The 23436-nt window shown below is 44.8% G+C and overlaps 1 protein-coding gene across 9 annotated transcripts in view; it reads right to left on the reverse strand.

The window, feature by feature from the left end:
- VPS13D (vacuolar protein sorting 13 homolog D) overlaps positions 1-23436 on the reverse strand; it is a 256878-nt gene that overhangs the window by 171558 nt on the left and 61884 nt on the right. For 6 of the 9 annotated variants that reach the window (XM_046008761.1, XM_046008752.1, XM_046008725.1 and 3 more), the window contains 10 exons: positions 22922-23144; positions 17668-17878; positions 15109-15280; positions 14828-14961; positions 12215-12427; positions 8524-8789; positions 7032-7165; positions 3447-3602; positions 2048-2258; positions 1245-1319 (listed from right to left, as the gene is read on the reverse strand). In XM_046008761.1, the coding sequence (XP_045864717.1) occupies positions 1245-1319; positions 2048-2258; positions 3447-3602; positions 7032-7165; positions 8524-8789; positions 12215-12427; positions 14828-14961; positions 15109-15280; positions 17668-17878; positions 22922-23144 (1795 nt within the window). The remainder of the gene's footprint in view (positions 1-1244; positions 1320-2047; positions 2259-3446; positions 3603-7031; positions 7166-8523; positions 8790-12214; positions 12428-14827; positions 14962-15108; positions 15281-17667; positions 17879-22921; positions 23145-23436) is intronic. The other 3 variants (XM_046008769.1, XM_046008742.1, XM_046008734.1) reach the window with 1 other exon arrangement.

The raw sequence follows: 23436 nt of genomic DNA on the forward strand, positions 1-23436 counted from the left end.
CTTGTGACCTCTGTCTGTCAAATAAATGAATAAAATCTTTAAAAAATAAAATAAAATATATCATTAGGTCAATGTAAAAACAAATCAATGTTTACAAATAATTTTAATAACACGGGAAGGTGACGGCATTAAGTACACGCAGTAACACTGCAACTGTAATTCAACAAAACTGTATTGTAAAGAGGCTACACAATTAATTGTATTTGTACTACAATCTGCTCACATACATGATATTATACGTATATACATCTATATGTGTGGATATATATAATACATAAAGAAGTAGGGGCGCCTGGGTGGCTCAGTGCATTAAAGCCTCTGCCTTCGGCTCGGGTCATGATCTCAGTCCTGGGATCAAGCACCACGTCGGGCTCTCTACTCGGCAGGGAGCCTGTTTCCCCCTTTCTCTCTGCCTTCCTCTCTGCCTACTTGTGATCTCTGTCTGTCAAATCAAATTTTTTAAAAATCTTAAAGAAAAAAAAAGTAGAGAAACATACATGTAAGTACAGACAAGAAAAAAAATGCAGCTTTTGCTTTACCTTCCTGTTTTAAGAAAAATGGCAGCACAGAGGAAGGTGGGAAGGGACTCCACTGCAGGAGAAAGAACACAGGCAGGCTTGGCTTTCCGTGCATCTCAGCCCCTCACTAACAGGTGACCTCAGACCAGTTTACCTATCTGAGCCAGTTTCCCTACCTGAAGCAGGGACAGTGATGTCCACCTCGAAGGGCTATGAAGATGCCACAGGAAAACCCAGGATGAGGCGCACGGGAGCTCAGCAGCCCTGACTGTCCACATCAGCACCATGACCACGACCGCCAGCAGCGCTGGCTACCAGCATCGGAGGAGCTGCTGTGTGCCGGGTGCTCTCCCGCGGTGCTCTGGAGACACTCCCTGTTTATACCCAACCTCCAAGGGAAGTCCTCCTGTCCTCTTTTTCCAGATAAGTAAGCACTGGTACAGAGAGGTTAAGTGACTTGTCCGAATCACCAATGAGTAACCAAAACAGCAGCACAGTACAGACCAGAAGCATCGGCTCCAGAGCCCCAGTTCTCATCCCCTATGAAATACTGCTGCTCCTCACTAAGCCCTGTCCAAGGTCACGTTCAGTGCACAGAAAACCATGGAGGGGAGTCAAAATACAGTCCGGCTCTCTCAGTTACCTTGTGGGTATGCAGGGGGATGAGACAGGAAGCAAGCATATTATCAAAATGAACAACAGGTATGGAAACCCTGGTGCAAATACCTTGGCACACAAACAGGGCTTTGCGGCAATCATCCATGCTGAATCCCAGCTCCTGCAGTCTAGCCAGCTGTAACTCTAGGAAAAAAAGTATATGATTTTCATAAATAATTTTAGAGAAATTAATCCACTCACTAATTAAAGGGAAAAAAAAAGAAATTCAGAAGCTGGCGGCTAAAACATTGTTTCTCTAGGCAAAAATGGGCTCCAGGGGCGCCCGGGTGGCTCAGTGGGTTAAGCCTCTGCCTTCAGCTCAGATCATGATCTCAGGGTCCTGGGATGGAGCCCCACATCGGACTCTCTGCTCAGCACAGAGACTGCTTCCCCTTCTCTCTCTACCTGCCTCTCTGCCTACTTGTGATCTCTCTCTCTGTGTAAAATAAATAAATAAAATCTTAAAAAAAAAAAAAAAATGGGCTCCAACCTAGAGACTTACCAAAGTGCATCCTGAAATTTTGAAGAGTCTTTTCCCTATACTGATTGTGTTCATCAAAGTTTAAAACTGAAATTTAGTATTATCCACACAACAATGGAGGAAAACTCAACGTTTAAAACTAACCCTTAGCATTATCCATATAGCTCTGGAAGAAGTGGTAAAAGGAAAACTAGTGTAGGTTAGAGCAGTCGGTTTGGGGTGTTGTATTTGCTCTTAAATTTTTAAAAAATTACAGCATCATACTTATAATTACACTTAATGACATACAATTATACTCTGAACAATTTAATTGTGCAAAAGACAATCTTAACAATTAACCGGAAGGTGAGCTATTAGGCAGACTGAGTTGGGTTCACAGTTCAACACCTACCCAAGACAGGATCTAGGGTGTGTCTCGAACCTTCTCTGATCTCCTCTCCAGCCCTAGTCCCGCCGGGAAGGGAACTGCTAACAGAGCTGGTCTCCAGGGCCCCTGGGTCCGGCGCTGCAGCACTAGCTTGCTCTGGGATGGATTTTGCAATGGCCAGAAACAGCTGAACATCGTTGTAGGAGAGTCGGATATCCAGGGCTTGTAACTGAATCTAACGAAATTGAGAAGGCGGCAGTTTTTTCAAGTGGAATTTGCTTTTACGCCCACACCTCTCCCATGTGTGTCTAGCTCCCAACTCAAGTTCTAGAAGTTCCACAGACAGCACATTCATTTTTCATTTTGAAGACTGGGAAGATCTTAAAATTAAGCACGAAGGGCCATAAGGTAAGATGTCTGTGCTATAAGGTTGAATGTTCACTAAACGGCACCAAATAAAAAATAAAAAGCTAGGAAATCTACCACAGCAACGAATATTTCAGTTGGACAATTTTCTTACAAGGAGATTAATCATCAAAGCAGAGAATCAGAGAACAGCTCGGGCAGGGATGGGCGGTCGGGGGAGGATCAGCAGCATTCTGTGAACCCATCTGGCTTTGACTGATTTAATCTTTTTAAATCCTGAAACCAACTGACCACTCAACAAAAACTACCTCTTCTTTCTCCAAACAGAACCTTAACTGAGTCCAGTACCGCACCAGCATTTCCCCACATCCGGCCTCCCTCCCACATCAACGATACTGCGGCCAGCGGTAAGCGATGCAGACACCAGCACAATGCCACTTAGAACTGGGGGTAACTGCTGGAACGTCTGGGGGTGGCACCTGGTTGATTACGTATTTTGTCTTCAATGATAAAAAACTAACAGGGCTTTTCTCTCCCTTTCAATCTCCCATGGTTCCAATGGATTAACTGTTCCTCCTCAGCCAAAGAAATAAAACACCAAATTCTTCTGTCTTCCTTGCCCGGCTTCACCTTAACTGGGCATCATCCTCCATGCTCCCGTATGCATGTCTTTGTTCTGGGGAGACCTCCCTCTGTCTTGTGTTGGCTGGGCCCCTTCGCCCCCGACCTAGCTACTTCCTAACGTGAACTGTTCTCCTCCGCTGTCTACTGACATCCTGTCCCTACCTTCGGTTCCACCCACAATCCACACTCCTCCCTCTGTTGTGGTCTGCCTTCTGCCAACTTTCACAGAACTTCAACGTGATACCAGATAATGAACAGGTCTTTCATTCTCCACAAGACTGAAAAGACTTTCTAGGACAGAGACAATGTCATATTTCTTGGGTATTTGCCAAAGTGATAAAAACGCTGAGTTGAGCAGAGTGAATACATCACGTTCAGGCACAGGGCAGTGTTTGAGAGTGTATCAATGTGTCTACAGATTTTTTATCATTACCTCTAAGATTGGTGGGAAATCTTCACTATTGAATGCATCCATCAATCCCGAACTATTCTGGTAAGAAGAGTTCCCCACGAGCTCTACTTGAATTTGAACTGGATCAACAATTGAAAGAGCCGTCTCCTGCTCATTCCCTAGTCGGCATGAAAACACCTAGAGAATGAAATGCAGTGTGGGAAAAATTAATATCTGATTTAGAAGAGCCTAAGCATCAGCAGGAAAAAACCCACTATCTCAGTAGCAATCAACCCCGTGTTATCAAAAGACAAATAACAACTGGTGAAATAAATATTGTCAAGAGGGGGGCCAGCATTCTTGCCCACGGCCGGAAGCATGGTCAGTGGTCCTCCCCCACTTACAAAAGGCAGTTCACTGTCACATGGCAAAAGGTCCAAAAATCTCACACATACCCTTTGATTCAATAATCCTACATCTTTCTAGTAACTAGCCTAAGGAAATAATGCAAAATACAGAAAAAAAAAATCACTGAATCATTATTTAATAGTTAATAAAAAAAATTCAGAGCAGCCCAGGTTATATCACATTTACTCAACGGACCCTTTTATCATCATTTAAAAGAGATGATCAAAAAGACCACATGGAATGTAGGCAGATAGTTCCAACATGGGCTATGTGGACAAGCAGTGCAATCAAAATAATATTACGCCATGACCTTAAGGAAAGAAACACATCAAAATGCCAACAGAGAGTCCAGACAAAGCAATGGGTAATTTTCTCTTCCCCTCCCTCAATTTGATGTAATATAATTGTTACTTTCATAATTGAAAATAAACACATTAATTACTGAAGGTCGGTGATAGGCTATATAGGGGCTCATCAGAGTAATCTGTTTACTTGTGCATGTTTGAAAAGTCCTATAATAAAAAGTTAAACAATAAACATATTTATGGAGAGAAAGAAGGGAGAGAAGACTCCCATTCTAGGATGGAATTATCTTTGTACTTCAAGAACAGTACAGAAGACCAAAATCTATAATGAACTTATCAAACTCAATACCCAAAAAAACAAATAATCCAGTTAAGAAATGGGCAGAGGATATAAAGACATTTTTCCAAAGAAGACGTCCAGCTGGGTAAAAGACATGAAAAGATGCTCAACATCACTCATCAGCAGGGAACTGTAACTCAAACCTCAATGAGATACCACCACACACCTGTCAGAACGGCTAAAAGTAACATGTGGAGGAGGGGAACCCTGCTGCTTTGTTGGTGGGAATGCAAACTGGTGCAGGCACTCTGGAAAAGAGTATGGAGTATGGAGGTTCCTCACAAAGTTAAAAATAGAACTATCCTATGGTCCAGCAATTATACTAAGTATTTGCCTGAAGGATATAAAAACATAAATTCAAAGGGGTACATGTTCACAGCAGCAGCACTATCAACAATAGCCAGGGGCACCTGGGTGGCTCAGTCGGTTGGGGAGCCGGCTCTTGATTCGACTCAGTCATGGTCTCGGGGTCCTGGGATCAAGGCCCAAATCAGGCTCCACATTCAGCATGGAGTCAGCTTGAGGGTTCTTTCTCTCCCCCTGCCCCTCCCCCTGCTCATTCTCTCTCTCAATAAATCTTAACAAATAAATAAATAAGGGAACAGCCCAACTGTCCCTTGACTGGTGAATGGATAAAGAAGATGTGATATATAGAGAGATACAGATCTTGATCTATATATAATATATTCATAATGGAATATTACTCAGCCATCAAAAAGAGTGAAATCTTGTGGTTTGCAACAACATGGATGGAGCTAGAGTGTACTATGCTAAGTGAAGTCAGTCAGATCCCATATGATCTCACTCGTATGTAGAATTTAAAAAACAAAACAGAGGAACATATGGGAAGGGGAAGAGAGACGGAAACAAACCATAAGAGACTCTTAACCACAGAGAACAAACGGAGGGTTGATGGAAGGAGGTCGGTGGGGGAGGGGCTGGATGGGGGAGAGGCATTAAGGAGGCACTTGTTTTGATGAGCACTGGGTGTTGTATGTAAGTGATGAACCACTGGATTCTACTCCTGAAACCAATATTAAACTGTGTATTAACTAAGTAGAATTTAAACAAAATTTTGGAAAAAAAGAAAAAGAAAAAAAGAGGAAAAAAGAACGGTATAGAAGAAAGCATTCATGTTGCTCTCCCTTCTTCCTCTTTGTGGGGGGATGGAGGGCATTCTCTAGTGCTGAAAATATGTGAAACCAAGCTCCTTTACCATAGTCAAAATCAACTCATTTGGCTTCCTTTATAAATTCTGTCCCAGTGATGGACCAAGGCGGTGGGGGGACACGGAGAGGGAGAGGGGTCTCAAAATTCAGAACCAATTGTGCTGCCTGAGGAACAAGACTGAAAGGAATTTCCAAGAATCTCAAATAATATAGTTTCTCTAAGACTTAGAGCAAAAGAGGTTTCGTTTCCCTTTTTTCTTCAGGGCCTTCGGCTACACAAAACTCAATTGTCCCTGACAGTTCATTAATCAATCACCAACATTTTCCATTCAAAGCTGGTACTGGAGAGGCTGGGAAAGAACGACAATTTCATGATCAGCTCACATCACACCAGCACATAAATCCTTCCCCTCAAACTGAGGTTTCTTGACATGAGAGAAACAAGTAATCAAGAAGTGAAATCTCTACAGGTTATATTCAGCTATATCTGATGCGAGAGAGAAAAAAAAGTGCCATATACTGCTGACAGTGAAAAAAGTTTTGTTCATTCAACCTCTGAAATATATGACTGGAAAGAATAGGGCACAAAAAGTTCAATCATAAAGGGAATGATGAGTAACCTGGACCGAATATTCTAATATTATAACAAGAGGAACGTCAGCAGAGATCAGCGGATTAAGAACACTTGATAGAAATAATAATCTGCCTCATTTCTCCTTCCCTCTCCACAGCCCCTGACCTTAAAAGAAACAAAGCAGTTTTTACTCAATATCGCATCATGTAATTTCCAGGCTACAGAAGATCACTCCAACGCCAAGTATCTCCTTCATGATATTAAATTACAGCCTCAAGCAGCACTATGAGAGACTCACTCCGTTAGGTTAGGCATGCCTCTCCAGACATATCCTTCTACAGATGAGATATTCCTGAAAGGATAATGCATCAAATCCTTCACACCTCGTATAAACAAATTGCCAGGACCACAAAGCCCTAGGTCTTCACAGAGATGACAATTCAATGCGGGGAAGGGGATGCAGGGAAATGAGGACCACTTGCCCACCTTGACGAATTTCCCCAGGGCTAGACCCATTGCCACTGAAGGCACAGTTGGGGCCTGCAGAGTACTGGGGACTGGAAGAGTCTCGCTGAACTCCTCGAGGAAGCGACTACGTAAGACCCAGAAGTCCCGTCTCTCAGCATTACTTACAGCCTGACATTGGAGGGCTGACTGCACAAATGAGGATAACCTGGGAGATCGGGGGACAAACCAAAGAGAGAGGGGCCAGAGTTCACCAGCTCCATCAGTGGTTTCCCCTAATGAAAGCTGAGCAGGTAAAATTCTCTTCCAAATGCTTTTCTCTTAAGCCAAACATTGAGTGTTTTGATCGACACATAGACTTCTTACCTCGATGCCAAACAAACTCCCTGAAAAGGGGCGATCGACAAATCGGGGCTTATAGGCGAGCACTGTGGTGCCTTTGAGAATAATGGCATTGGTGTCGAAGGAGGACACGTCTTCAACGACCACAAACTCCGTGCCTGGAAAGGACAGCATTGTCAACCAAGCCAAAGCTGGGGAGCTGGAAAACACCAGGTGCGGCAAACTAGGCAACGCATTTGCACTGGGGGGGGGTGGTGTGAGCCCGCAAGACTTGCTCTCCAGGAGTTTGTCGACACTTGGCTTTACCACCAGCCTGAACACATTCTCTGTATCTGGCCAGGCACAGCGGCGGAGCCAAAAACAGCACTGCCCAGGCCGAAAAGACTGGGATGCAGTTTCTCCTCTCTCTTTAGAATGTATTTTTTTAAGGGGGCACCTGGGCAGCTAGGTTCGTTAAGCATCTGCCTTCCACTCAGGTCATGATCTCAGGGTTCTAGGACAGAATCCCACCTCGGGCTCCCTGCTCTCCCTCTGCCCCTCCCTTCACACTACCCACCCCCCTTGTGCTCTGGCTTGCTCACTCTCTCTCTCTCAAATGAATGAATTAAAAAAAAAAAAAATCTGTAGACTGTATTTTTAAGCTAAGTCTCCTGGGAGGACTATGAGATATTTAGAAGCCCGGGATATCACCCCTTCTCCAAGCAATGGCCTATTTTAAAAACCTAGAAAGAGACCCACGTCCTCATGCTGCTTGGGCAGCGGGAGGCACAGCATCATCTACATAGCTGTTCAAGTGGTTTACAAAGAAATACACTCATTTAACGTCGATTTTTTTGAAATTACTAAATATAGGCGGTTTCCTACTCATTTGTACATGGCAAATTTACTTTTCATTTTCATCAAACCCCTTGGTTAGACTGAACTTTTGAAACTAAATCTGTTTTGAACGCACTGTGCTGGCTGGCTTCTTCCAAACCCCTGAGCGGTCGTCGGGCTATGTCAGCAACACGACAGTATATCCAAAAATACATACGGATCAGGAGAGTTCGCTAGTTAACAAAAACTGCAGGAAATCTGTTTGTAAAGGGACATATTCCTTTTGCAAAGAAAATCACGGTCCCCTCACTTATTCATCCTGCAATCCGCACACATCAGATTTGCCTAAACTCAGTGAGACACATCTGTTGGAGCGCTGAAGACCAAACAGAAAACTGAGGCCAGAGTTAACGCTCGAGAAAAGACCAGTGGCCACAGGCAGCACTCAAGCCGGACAAGTGCAGCCATGGGCCAGTGGAGCCGAGGGCCCAGAACCCTGCAGCCTTGAATGGGAGCCCGCAGTTCCCAGCAGAAAATGAAGGTCAAGCATTCCGACACTCACTGGTCTGCAAATGTGTGAGTGCTCGCATCAAGACACAGAGATGACCGGACAATCATCCTAGAAGACACCTACTGAGCCTACCATCCAGACTGAGAATCAGTGACTCAACCTACAACACACCTACAACAACAGGCTCACCTGTTACGTTGACCTTGACCTCCAGGTGCCTTTCCGTGGACACAGGAAGGGAAGACCGCTTGGTAACTACTCCACTTTTCACAGTTTTGGGAACTACAGCAGATTCGCTGCTAGCGTTACGGTGGCGAGAAGAAGTAACATGAGTCTGTTTCTTGATATCGCTGGGAGTGTGAAGAAAATCATGGACTAGCAGGAGCCAGTCAAATATGAGGAACACACGCAGATTGTTGAGAACTACCGTAAAACAGGACGAGTCCTTCGTAGATCTGCAAGGAAAAAGATTTAACAAAAAAATAAAACGGGGGGCGCCTGGGTGGCTCAGTGGGTTAAATCCTCTGCCTTCGGCTCAGGTCATGATCCCAGGGTCCTGGGATCAAGCCCTGCATTGGGCTCTCTGCTCAGCAGGGAGCCTGCTTCCTCCTCTCTCTCTGCCTGCCTCTCTGCCTACTTGAGATCTCTGTCTGTCAAATAAATAAATAAAATCTTTAAAAAAAAATAAAAATAAAACGGTAAAGGAGAAATGTATTTTATGAACTTGCAAGTATATTACTTAGCTTGGAAAGGTGTTTTTCCATTATTTTTAAAATTGACCGCTCTGGGTATCAGGAAACTCTGAACACTGGTCTAATAAGCTACTTGGTGTGTATTTTCAAAAGCTCATCACATTTTTATGCTGGAAGAAAGCAGTATGGTGTCCTCCAGCAGTTCTCAACCAGGAGTGACCCTGTCCCACATATGTCTGGCAACGTCTGGAGGCATCTGTGTTTGTCACAACGCAAGGTGGGGGTGTGGCTCGCTATGGGCATCTAGAGTGCAGAGGGCAGGGATAATACTAAACATCCCACAACAGACAGGACAGCCCTACAACCAGAAGTCTCTAACCTAAACGTCAACAATGCCGAAGCTGAGAAATCCCAGTGCAGTAGAAAAGCACGGACTCAAATCCAGTCGCTTACAAGCTGTGTTATCCTGGATAAGTCGCCTGCCTTCTCTGAGCCTGTTTCCTCAGTTATAAAATGAGAAATATGAAAGTGTAAAAGACAAAGCACCAGGCACGTAACAGGTGTGTGTTCGGTAAATGTCAGTTCCTTCCCTAGAGGCTATTTCGAGAAGATCAGTGAGGCACCCTTTCTTTGATGTTTGGGATCACTTCTTTACAAACATCAAATGTACACAATAGTACTAATTCGCCAACTGGACCCGACCAGACAGCCCAGATCTTTAGCCTGAAAAGGAGGACAAATAAAATGACATTTATATGTGGGCATAACCCCAAGCACCCAGAAGTGGAGTAGGGGGAGGGAGAGAAACAATACTGGTTTTGTAGCCCGATTACCCCGAATTCTCTATTTGAGATGAAAACCCATGGAGGACCCCAAGCCTAGTCTCAAACCCTGGTGCGGCCCTACCAGAATATGAGTGGGCAGAGATGGGTGGGACAGAAGGAGAGTGAGCTCAGGATACCTTTATATGGTTTTCTGGGTTGAACTTTGTTCTGTGAGCCCCGAAGTGACTCTGGGGCTCCAGCTCCTACCCATACGTACCTGGCTACCTCCCCCCAAAGGGGCTCCTATTCAGCAAAAACTGATTCTGAGATGTTTTTAAAGTCTGGCCTCTCTAGTCTCTTGTTTCTCCTAAACCTGGCTCACTGCCTCCGGAGAAAGGGCACAGTGATGCATGTCTCCCTCATACAGACACAGCATTTTTCACAGAAACACTTCACTCTTTTGTATTAGAGAAAAAATGTTGCCCTCGGTAAAATTTTTTCCACCCCATTTTGAACATAGATCGTCAGAGTTATGCACTAACTGAAAAGTCAAAGTATGCCTGATACCCTTTTCTGGAAAATATTTCAAGCCTTTAAACACTGTGAAGTGATTTATATTTGACACACAAAAGCCCAACAGAAGAGCAATTCTTCTGGAGGCACAGAAGGCGCTCAGAAGTTCCAGTCAAGGGAACATGTTAACCCCCTCTCCCTCACAATGGTATTTCTGTCCACAAGAACCAAGGTAAGACTTTACTCTTTGGCTCCCAGAAATTATACACCTCCAGTATATACACAGAGTGATATCCCAAGGCTCCTTGAGTATTAAAAATACCATCGATGAGACAACTAGCTGACAGGTTGGGAAGCTAGATCAATAATAATATAGCAAACCCAAAAAGAAATTGTTTCTGCAGAAGGACCAAATGTACGGAAGCCTCCTGCTCAGATAAACATCTTCAAACAAAAGAACTGCAAAACACAGCCAGCCTCACATCTGACTGCAATCAGCCAGGTCCCGAGACACGCAATGGCCACACCTGAGGACTGTCGGAAGCCACATGGGCGCTGTGATCAGAGGCCCCAGTGTGAGTCCTGAACACGTCATTCACCCACCGCGTGACCTTGGAGAGGCATTCGGTGCCCTCCTAGCTTCTATTGCTGCCGCTATAAAACTGGGCAGAAGGCACCCACTCTGCAGACCTACAAGGAGGAGTTAAGTATCAAAGAAAGGAGAGTGTGTAGCTCGGGGTAAGGCCCACAGTTAGAGGTAATGAGCACTCTCATTTCAGAACATCCAAAAAGTTCAGGCAAAGATCTGACCGTCCACTTTGCTAGACTTCCTAAAGGCATATGGAGAATGACCATGACCTCTCCCTAAAAGAAATCTCAACCCTGAGAATTCACCACGCAGCACACTGACGTATCAGGTACATTCAAGCATAGGAATACAAGAATAATCTTCATCTTTTTTTGCCCATGAAGTTTTTCCCAGCCTTTTCACTTACTAGTTCGTAGGTACAGCCTATCTGATAACATTAGGCACTAATAGAATAGAACTGACATTTCTTCCAAAGGTCTCCTTTTGGATTTGCATTCGAGGATTTTAGATCAAACCTGATTTTTCACAGTTTTCAGGCCTGTTCCCACCTTAGCCATAAAACCTCACAGTAGTATATCGTACATAACACCAGCTACCTCGGTAATAACAATAAGAACTCCAAGCAACAGGCCAGCATTACTTTTTTAATTCCTGCCTCCACCGTGTGAGGTGGGTACACTCATCCTCTTCTACCCTCTAGAGGAGAAAACTGCAGGTCAAAGTAGTTGAACTTGTCCTAGGACACACAGCTAAAAGGCGATAGATAGAGATTTTAAGCCCACGTCGGTACAATTCCAAAACATACACTCATGATATGCACACCGCTTCCTAGCCTAATACCGGAAAGAAAAACATAATCTAGTTCAAAGAGGCTACAGCCCGTTTAAACGGAGAAGTAGGTCAGCAAGACGTGCATAGATAAAGCAATAATTCAAGTCAAAACCACCTTCCTGCCTATAATTTCTACAGACCAAACATCCTCTTTCCCCTTAAACAAGAATCATTTCTTCCCTCCTCCGTTTGCTCTACATACTAGGACAGTCTACAGAGAGATTGAGTTTAAGACTCTGGTCTAATTCTAAACTTTTTTTTTTTAAGGCAACAGAGACATCTTTTGGCCAATACAGGCAACTGCAAGGTGACAGGAATACCGAGTTACTGCACGGTGAGCAGCACCGGTGAGCCATTTTCTATTTATCTTTCCAGTGACTCCTCGGTCCTGTGACATTCTAAAGCTGACAGAGCCTTGGCCCACTGTGGCCACAAAACTATCAAACAAAAGTTTGACAGAGAAACGCAGAGTCAGGGTCTGGGTCCACTACCTGAAATGCAGTTCCATCTGGATGGATCCCTGGGTGGTGATGCTGTTCCTGGAAGGCTGAAAAATACAGCTGAATACATTTGTCATGCCGGTGCTGGCCTTCTGCCCGGCATAGCGCGTGTCAAAAGCCATCATGGAATGGGAAACCAAGTTAATGGACTTGGTTTGGTTGGAAAAGCTTTCATAGAGCAGTTTACATTTCTTGAAGTCGAATCTAAAAGGGAAAAAGCAGACAAGATATTAAACTCTTCCATTTCACAAAATTATCTATGTTCGAGACAACGGAACAAAGTCTTAAGTATACGTGAGAACTATGAAGGGGAATAACTGTCCCCGCTTTTGTTAACGGACTCCTCAAAAAGGATCTAGCGCCCCTGACCCCTGTCTCTTACTTTGCGTTTCCAGGAAGATGACCTTGTCCATAGGAACTCCATGAGGAATAATGTTATCTACTATTCTCTGGCTGCAACAGCATGCTGGTTTCTCGTCTTAAGTCTGAGAAAGTTATAACCGTTTAACAATCCCAAGGGATGCCAAGGGTCTCTTTAGACCTTCGTCTGTCAACTCCTAGCCTTCCTGAAGGATCCCCTCTCCAGAGACTGCCAAATTGTTATATAACTACTATAGTTTCCTAGAAGCAACCAGAACAAGTAACACTTCTCATATAGAGAAATAATGCAACTGATCCAGCAAGCGGAAGTGCATTTGATACAGCCTTTTTTTCTAATAACAGAGGAAGCTACAATGTGCAATTCATAATTTACTCAGTACCATCATGACCTTCCATACAGAATTAGTTCAATTTATAAAAAACTAAGGGCATAGCTAGTCATCAGAAAAAAATTGCTGACTCACAAGACTATCTGGACCCAAGCCTCTTATACCACGTTTCATTCAACTGAGTTATTAGATAGAGGCCAGGATGGACTGTCGACAGAAAGACAAGGGAAAAAAGAGTGTTTCAGTAGGGAAATTTCAAATATCGAACCACTTTTCCAGCCATCTGACCTTACACTAGGTATAAGTCCATCTGGAAAACGGAAGTCCTATCTGCCCAGCCTCAGCCTCAGCCTCACGTGATTGTCAAGAGATCAAAATGAAAAGGTTATCAGGTGTGAAGACAAAACGCAGTCGTCAGGGTTCCACACCAGTAATCGCAAATTCTTGGTACGCCCAGACCACGCAAGTGATGGGCGCACGAAGTGAATCACCAGGCAAAACACGCCCCATCTAAAGGCAGCCCGAGACGCTCTGCCATGAAAACACGGGCCCAATATCGTCAAAGCTTTCAGCTTCTCAAAAGAGGCTGAAATCCAAACTTTTTATGCCAAGTCCCCCAATTTTTAAACGCTGGCCAGGGAGGCAGCGAGCAGGGCTGCTCCCCAACTAGCCCTGGGTCTCCCCTTCGGCAGACACCCCCCCAGCCTGTACTTCGGACCCCTCTGCACTTGGTGGATGGTACTCGAACGCCGTGAGGTGAACGGGTAACTCCATGAGGTGGACGGTGCTCGAACTCCGTGAGGTGAGTTCAAGGCCACTCAGGGACTCTGGTCTCTCTTGCTGCCACATCGAGACACAGGCTGCTCTGTCAGCCGCAGTGACTGGCCGCAGAGCAGCCTGAGGGTCCTCAGAGTCACACAGCATCAGGAGGAAAACGGCTTCATTTTTCTCAATCCCCGTTGTGTCTTGCATGTCTGTCACTTCTTTTTTCACCCCCCCCCCCCCAGCCCGTGGCACTTTTTATTTTTATTATCATTTTAAACTTCGATGACATAGCACAGCAGCAAGATTACACTAGGAGTGTATTATGATACGACTTTTCCAATGGAGCCTTCCACCTTACGACACCTCAGGCTCTCTGGAATGTTCCCCCCTCCTTGCCACTCACATACAACTGCAGTGGCTGCTGTGTCTCTCCCAGCGGAAACCGCACGACGTTCAAGTGCGCTCCACAGGTACCAGTAACAGCAGCACGAGCTCTCCGTAACTGCGGGTCTGGAGTCAATACTTCCAAACACCAGTAGATTCAGGGTGGGGAGGGGAATGGGTGAAGGGGAGCGGGAGGCACAGGCTTCCAGCTATAGAACGAATACGTCACGGGGACCAAGAGTACAACAGAAGCGATACAGTCACGGTGCCGCAGTAGTGTCCCGGGGTGACAGGTGGCACCTGCACTCGCGGCGAGCGCAGCAAAATGGATGGAGAAGTTGTTGTACATGTGAAACTAACGCCACGTTGTGTGTCCACTGTCCGATTTCTTTGGACAGTGCTGACATGAAAACAAAACAAAACAAAAAAACCAATGCCAGTGGAGTCTTAGGAAAGTTTTGATTAATTTCTGCAGCTCTTTCAAATGCAACCGTTTCAGCACCAGGTGTGGAGGTCACTGACACGTCCTAATAACCTGTCTTTACTCATAAAGCAATGAATCTAAACTTTGGAAAAGCAACCGAAAAGCACTGTGCAGACCACCTCCGTCATGAACCACCGCTCTGCAACCTCTGCTCTACGCTACAGCGAATTTCGCTAAAGCAAAATATGTGTACTGTTTGCAGTACTGCTACAGTCCTGTCGGTCACTAGGCATAAACCAGTAAGTACCGTGAAAGTCATACCTGGCTAAGGACCCAGTACTTTCTTTTCCTTTGGGATCTTTCAGCTCCAGACTTACGTTCACCATATCGATGAGGAAGCACGTGCACGTGTACACTTCTCCACTGAGAACGGTCTGCAAGAGGAAAACGCCAGTCTGAAAAGGGGGTTAAAATGTCAAGACATTAATCTGCTTGTCGTCCCATCTGCTCTCCACAGGTGAGCTGGAGCGATCCACGCACGAGGTGGCCATCGGCTGGGACTCTGAGAGCTGAGTTGCGGCACGGCGTGAGGTCTCACTTACGTGAATTCTTGGGTCTTGTAAATCGTAAGGCCGCATAAATTCCTCTATGGGCTCTCCGAGGTTGTTCTCCAGTAAGCCCCGGATCAGCTTGTATTTGGACAAATCCAGGGAGCAGTGGACTGAGGACAGACTGCCATGGATAGAAATGTCTGGCACAGTATGACTTATTTCTCTGAGGAAAGAAAAAAAGTCACTTTGGCCAACACATCAGTAAACTTAACATTGACAAAGCTCACACCCAAACACAAGAAAGAGCTAAACTGTGCCCGCCGACATTATCCATCAGTTCGTTTCTAACTTCCGATACTAAAACTTTCACGTGGCTCCAAACGAACCGGGTGAGCACAACTGAGTGTCCTGCGTCATCTACGAAGAGCTCCTTTCCTCTCAAAATATGCACTTACAACGTCCCCAGACCCGAATTAGCCAAGTAATCGATTAATAGATTACTATTAAAGTAAAAAAAGATCTCATGAGACCCAGAAAGATCTCATGAGACCCAGAAAGAGCTCCAGCGTTACATTTGGGGAGGCAATAAAGAAACGGTGACCTCTTCACTTAACTCTTCAGACTCTGTGATAACTAAAGGCAGACACCAGGATTTCAGACGGAGCCCAGATGGGACATCAGGATAAACTCTGAATCCGTCACTTGTCTCTGCTGAGACGGGCAGGAGGGGGTTGAGATGCCCGGATCTGGGGGTAGCATACCTTGTCCCCACACTGCAGAGCTGCCCCCCACCCTCCCAGGGAGAAGTGTGCCCACGGATGCTGCAGACACCACGCTCGGAGTACTGAGAGGATGGGGCTTCAAAGGAGAAGAATGTAAAAAATAACTTTGCAGAGAAAATCTATATAGTGATCAAGTGAAGAAAGAGCAGTGATGCAAGCCACACACACACAAAAAAAACAATTCCGGAAGGGACTACCAGGTGCCCTCTCAGCTCCCTGTTTCTGTGACACAAGCAGCTGAGAGGGTCTCTCGTACTGAGTTATGACCGCCTGTCAGGGCTGACATTATAATCACCTGCACATAAATGCGGATGGAAGGGAAGCGGATCAAGTTTACATAATCAGAGTAACGAAGCACGTTTTTTGGGGGGGAAGCATTACTTGAAAAGAAAACAAAGTGTTCCATTTCTAAATAACGAAGCTCCTCCTAAGATTGCTAGGCCAGGAAAACCAGAGAGAGCCCATGCCAAGCATAACTGAGCGCCAGCCAGGGAGCACTCGAATAACAAGTAAGAATAAAATGCAAACACCCCAGAGAGAGCAGCTACACGGTGTCAGTGTCGTGAATCCAGAGAGAAATAAAAAAGGAGCATTAAACGGTTCTCCCAAACCCTAGAACCCCGAAGGGAGTGGCCAAAGACGGATTAGAATCGCACTCCCCACAAGTAACCAGACTGCTTGCCAAAATGCTGCCAACGAGAACGTCCTTCATTACTTGACAGCCACGCGCTGTCTTTGCCTGTCACAGAAATGCCAAGTATTGCTGCTTTCTCCAAAACAAATGCCCCAGACAGTGATCACACACTGGGCACAGCAGCTCCTGTCCGGGCTCGTGGTCCCCAGGCCACACCAGGGGACCTCACTCACATGAACCCGAGGCTCGGCCCTGAGACCCAGGTTCCGCTCATCTCTGGTGGGGTCTGGAAACATTCATATTTAAGATGTCTCCTGGGCAATCCCACAGCAGTAATGACAATGAAGCGATGCTCTAAGCTGCAGAAATGAGCATCCCGTGCTTGAGGCCAATGAAAAGGTAAATTAGAGTCAGCTCATTAGCCTTTATGGAGTACTTTCAGATTGCTTAATGGAGCAAAATGGGCAGAACAGCAGCTCAACAGTTATTCTGATTAAATGGAGCTCCGGGCTAAGTAGCAACACCAGCTCCAGAATCTACTGTGCTTGGAACATAAAATCCAAATGTGACCTCTTCCAAAATACTTTCCTTGCCATCACCACCTTCCCACGTCCACCAAAAGCCACGCTACACTCGTGCCCCTTTGTCTTCATTTCCAAGGCCCTCGGGGCAACCCCGTAACACAGTCTCTAACACTGAGTCAAACTTGGGCGCCTGGGTGGCTCAGTGGGTTAAAGCCTCTGCCTTTCGCTCAGGTCATGATCCCAGGGTCCTGGGATCAAGCCCCGCATCGGGCTCTCTGCTTGGCAGGGAGCCTGCTTCCTCCTCTCTCTCTCTCTCTGCCTGCCTCTCTCCCTACTTGTGATCTCTATCTGTCAAATAAATAAATAAAATCTTAAAAAAAAAAAAAGTTTAAAAAAAAACAACACTGGGTCAAACTCTAAATTACAATCACCTTCTAATTTGCCTTCCTATATGCCTGTATCAACACAACGTAAGCTCCATAAAGACAGGTTTTTCTTCCCATCACTGTACCCCTCACGTCTAGCACACAGCTGGGATTCAATAAACATTTGCTACATGGAAGAAATAAATGAACACCTCTTCTCTTCCGGACTTACCTTCACAGCACTGACTGCCAAGGTATTAAGACTCTACCAAAGACAGACAATTATCCAGATGTAAACCACTCACTTGTCCAAATTCCTCTCCACCTGCAGTTTCAGCCGACAGGGCTCAGTTAGGAGACTCCCCCCCGTCTGCCGCACGGAATAGGAAGGGAACACCAGATCGCCACTGCTGTCATCTGAGGCCTTAGAATACTCTCGTGGACGTCTCTCTGCAGCAAAGATGTCCATGTCTTGTAGGTCCACGACAATGCAATCCAGCAGGCAGACATGGTCTTCTACATGGACCCAAGGAAAGAGAGAGAATGAAGAAAGTAAGACCCAGAGCGGACCGGCCCTGAACAAAACTAAAAAGGTAAACAAAGTTCATTCTGTCTTTGGAAAATGTTCACAACTGTCTCCTTTGGACACCTGAGTGTCCAAAAGTCTCCACTCCAGCACCAAGGCCTCTCTATGGGCACTCCTCATGCGAGACCCTTCCCATCTGCTCCCCTTCCGCATCAGGCACATGCTACTGTCCTGAGACATAAGCTGAGCCTCAAGGATTTATAACTGATGTGACTGGACAGTCATCCCTCCCAAGGATATCCTACAGAGGTCTCACATAGACAAAAACAAAGTTTTCCAGCATAGAAATTCTTTTATCCAACAAATATGTCATCATTTCCGCTACCACTGATCTCATCCAAACCACCGTCATTCTGCCTGGTCCCCCCGAAACTTCCCCACAATATACCTATGCCATTCCCTCTGGCCCTCACAAAACCATTCCGCCCGCAAAATACCTGAGTAATCCTTAAAAAAATAAATGAGACCGTAACATTCTCTTCCTCCTACGCTTTAATGATTATGTTTAATCCAAAGTTGTTTCTATAAACTCCCCCTAAATCCTCATAAAACCCTGCATAAGCCCACTGCCTACTTTTCCAACCTCATCTCAAGCCATTCTCCACCCTGCTCTTGAAGCCTCAGGCTCACTGGCCTTTGTCTCCCCAAAACTGCCAAGCTCTCTGCTACCTGAACAGCTTTACCCACGGCATCGCCCTCCCCTCTCAATCTCGACTGGGTCCTCTCTGTTCTTTCCTCCTGCACCATTCCATCTTTCCCAGAACATCTCACGATGTCCACATCGAGGGCCTGCTTGGCGCCTCTCATCTCCTATGCAGACTGGCAGGAGCCGTGTCCAACAGCGTGTAGTACAGAGCAGAGCCGGATTATAACATCAGTGTTCAGTCCACATCTCATATATCAGGTCTTCAGACTTAAAGCTCATTTGTGCAAAAGTTTTTAAACACCTACTCTGTGCCAGTTACTTTTCTCAGTCCAGGACACTATTCCAGGATACAGCAGTGAACAAAACATACAAATATCTTTTCCCCTATGAAGCTTATATTCTAATATAAAATTGTAAATTTATAAGTTCTCCACCAAATTAATCTGTTTATTTAATATAATCCTAATCAAAATCCCAAAAGGGAATTTTTGAGGTAAGCGGGAGGAGGGGGAAACATAACAAAATAATTCTTAGGTTATTTTAAAAATAATGAAGGGTATTGGTCCCATGGGATGATAAAACACAGGGAAGGTGTTTCTGAGGATGTTATCAGAAGCAGAACACACAAAGGAAAGTAACGATGGATCTAGCTATATGGAAATTAAAGAGTTGTACAAGATGAAAACATCATAAACAAAAAAGGCAAAAGAGAAACTGGGAAAAAATTGCAATATAGTTGACAGATAATAGAGAAATACCCCCACTTTACAAAGATTTGGAAAAATCTGTAAGAAAAGAACATGCGAGTAGGAAAATTGGCAAGGAATGTGATAGGCGATCTACTGCCAAAAGAAAATCATCCCAGCATGTATATGAAACTATATCCAACCTCACTAGTGATCAAATAAATGCACATTAAAATACACACAGACTAAAGAAATATAGCAGTTTTTTTTTTACCATTTTGATGAACACATGGAAGAGACAGAAGTGGAACTGATCTGGTAGAAGGGGGTAGGGGAGGGGGTAAAGGGCTTCAGAGATTACTTAGGGTCATCGCGGAAGCCTAAGGATACACAGAGCAGTTTGCAAACCACTACTTTAATCCCATCTTAATCACAAACGAATTCCAGAAACAAACAGCAAACCGGAAGGAGAAATACTGTTCGGAGAGAGATCTTTCCATCGATCTCTAAAACATCCCAAATCATTTCTGAGGCATTCGCCTACCTTCCTCCTACTCATCACTGTCCTCACAGCAACGGCCCAAGGTCACAAGTGTCAGTGACACCGTGTGTGCACCCTCCCCATGCTCCACACCCAGTACCTATAGAGACTGGTAGACAGAATCACGCAGGGTAAGGATTCGGCTCTGTGGTCAAACTGCCTAAGTTCATAGTCCAACTCTGCCACTTACTATCCGCACAACCCAGGGCAAGTTAAGCTACTCAATCTCTCTAAGTCTTTGTCTCTTTGTGTGTAAAATGAGGATAAAAATGAAACTCTATAGGGGTGCTGTGGGGTGAAATCCAATGATTTATGGAACAACGTGCCATGATATCTGGCACACCGGAAGTGTTCAACAACCAGCAGTGTGATGATGATTAGGACAATCTCATTTATTTAATCATCAATCCAACCATAAGACACGTTCCTGTCACCTCTAGGACCACAAGGGACTGTAGGGAGTAAATAGTACCTAGTACAGCTGGTCCTTGCATAGAACAAAAGACATGCAACAGCCTTCTCAGTGAGGGTCCCAATCTCTCAGAGCCTGATCGCACTGGATGGATTTTTGTGGCGAATCACATTCTGCTTCCCTAACTTTTCCTACCCATTACCTACCCAGAATACATTTAAAAACCAAAAGGCCAGGGGTGCCTGGTTGGCTTAGTCGGAGGAGCAACTCTTGATCTTGGGGTCCTGAGTTCAAGCCCCACGATGGGTGTAGAGATAAATTAAAAAATTCAAATGGGGCGCCTGTGGCTCAGTCGGTTACGTGTCTGACTCTTGATTTCGGCTCAGGTCATGATCTCAGGGTCATGAGATCAAGACTCCAGTTGGGCTCTGCACTGGGCATAGAGCCTGCTTAAATAAAATAAGATAAAAAAGGATTAAAAAACAAAAATAAATTTAAAAACAAAACAAAAAGGCCAAAAAATTTTATTTTTCATCAAAATAAAAAGCTTCTGCGCAGCAAAGGAAACAACAAAACTAAAAGGCAACCTACTGAATGGAAGAACATATTGCAAATGACACATCTGATAAAGGGTTAGTATAAGAATTTATACAACTTAACACCAAAAAAACCCAAATAATCCAATTTATGGATGGGCTGAAGACCTGAACAGACACTTCTCCAAAGAAGATATCCAGATGGCCAACAGACACATGAGAAGATGCTCGCCATAACTCATCATCAGGGCAGTGCCAATCAAAACCACAATGAGCTGCCGCCTTCATGCATGTCAGAATGGTTAAAATCAACAACACAGGAAACAACAGGTGTTGGTGAGGATTCAGAGAAAGGGGAACCCTCTTGCACTGCTGGTGGGAATGCGAACTGGTGCGGCCACCGGGAAACAGTAGGGAGAGTCCTTAAAAGATTAAAAATAGAACTACTCCATAATCCGGTAATCACACTACTGGGTATTTACCCCCAAAAACAAGAACAATAATTCAAAGGGATACATGCACCCAATGTTTACAGCAGTATTTGCAACAGCCAAATTATGGCAGCAGTCCAAGTATCCATCAAGTGATGAATGGATAGAGGTGGTATACAGGACGCCTGGGTGGCTCAGTCAGTTAAGCCTCTGCCTTCTGCTCGGGTTATGAGCCCAGGGCCCTGGGATCGAGCTCCGTGTCCAGCTCCCTGATCAATGGAGAGTCTGCTTCTCCCTTTCCCTCTACCTCTTCCCCTGCTTGTGCGCATGCTCTCTTTCACAAAAATAAATAAAATCTTAAAAAAGAAAAGAGGTGGTAAATATATATATTTATATATATATAAAAACATATATGTGTATATATGTTTAATACACACACACAATGCAACATTACTCAGCCATAAAAAAGAATGAACTCTTGCCATTTGCAAGGACACAGACAGAGCTGAAGAGTACTGCGCTGAGTGAAATAGGTCAGTCACAGAAAGACAAATACCACACGATCTCACTCGTATGTGGAATTGAAGAAACAAAAAAAACAAGCAAAGGAAAAAAGAGAGGGAGAGAGAGAGACAGAGAAAGAGACCAGCCAAGAACCAGATCTTAACTATAGAGAACAAACTGACGGTTACGAGAAGGGAGATGGTAGGGGGTGGGGGAAACAGCTGGTGGGGACTATGGGGAACACTGGTCATGACGAGCACAGGGTGACTACGAAGCACGGAATCACTGCACTGTACACCTCAAACTAATATAACACTCTATGTTAATATGCTGGAATTAACATAAAGCAGAAAATTAAAAACCTTAAAAAAAAACAAAAAATTAAATTTAGTTAAATTTAATTTTTTAAAAAACGCAAAAGGCCAAAATCAGGCTCTCATCTGGAATAACTCATTCTTTTTTTTTTTTTTTTTTTTTTTTTTTTTTTTTTTTAATGTTGTTTTTTTTTTTTTTTTTAATTTTACTTATTTATTTGACAGAGAGAGAGACAGATCACAGGTAGGCAGGGAGGCAGAGAGAGGAGGAAGCAGGAGCAGAGAGCCCCATGTGGGGCTCGATCCCAGGACCCTGGGATCATGACCTGAGCCGAAGGCAGAGGCTTTAACCCACTGAGCCACCCAGGCGCCCCTGGAATAACTCATTCTTAAATTCCAGAGAAGAGCACCAGTAACGGGATGGTTCCTATCTTTGCAAAATTGTTACTTACAATATTTCTGTGGTTACCTAATTGACCCTAATGTTTTTTCAGAGTTCTTCGTTTTTTTTAGAATTAAATAGAATAATAATTGAGTAGAAAACAGATAGCGTCTCGACAGTGACTTGCAAGGATATGGCTAAGGATACAGGAATCATTCCAGTTTTACTATCACCATCTTGTGGCAACCACCTTGACCTTGAGGAAAAAGTCCTAAGAGACAATCTAAACCTCTAGAGACAATCTAAACCTCTTTATTCACACTGTCTTGGTAATTTAACTGTACTTCAGAAGTCGCCCACTGCTAAAATCTATATCCTGAGACTCTTAAGCTTTCTAAAACAATACCAAAATCAGATTATCACTAAAGACCTGATCCCACTCTGATGCATCCCCCGGAGGCACCTGCCACAGTCTCCTGAACGCCCCACCTTCGTTGCGCGGCTCCTTCCTCCTCTTTTACCTGGACTGCCGGAAATCTGGCTGGCAGAGGGCGCGGCTTGTTGCCCTTGCTGCTTGGTCGAAGTACCCGGCGCAGACTCGCTCCTCAGGCTGCCTAGACTCATTCCAGCAGGAGGCATCATGAACAGCCCCTCGGAATGTGTTCCCTTTGGGTCCTCCGAGCTTGTCATTTTCCTCATGTTGTGTTTGGGGGTACCCGTTGGAGACGCTGAAGGCACAGATTCCTGGGGGGAAACAAAAATAAAACTAGAAGGCAGGAATGGGGCGACTCTATCTTTACTCTCCTGAACACCCTACCCCAGTCCCCGCGCTCTTCAAAGACTCTATGAGACTTGGCACTTCCCAAGCCCCCCAAATCCCATAAACAAAAGGGTAACGGGGTCATGATCTTTCCTTTCATGTGTCATTATTTGCAGAGATGTTACTTAGAATTCAACACCTACTGAGAACTATAGCCATCTTGCAGGAATACATTATCTGTTGGCTTGAAATGCCAACTGTTAGTGGTTGGGTCGA

Source organism: Meles meles, chromosome 1, assembly GCF_922984935.1.
Source record: "Meles meles chromosome 1, mMelMel3.1 paternal haplotype, whole genome shotgun sequence".
Lineage (NCBI taxonomy): Eukaryota > Metazoa > Chordata > Mammalia > Carnivora > Mustelidae > Meles > Meles meles.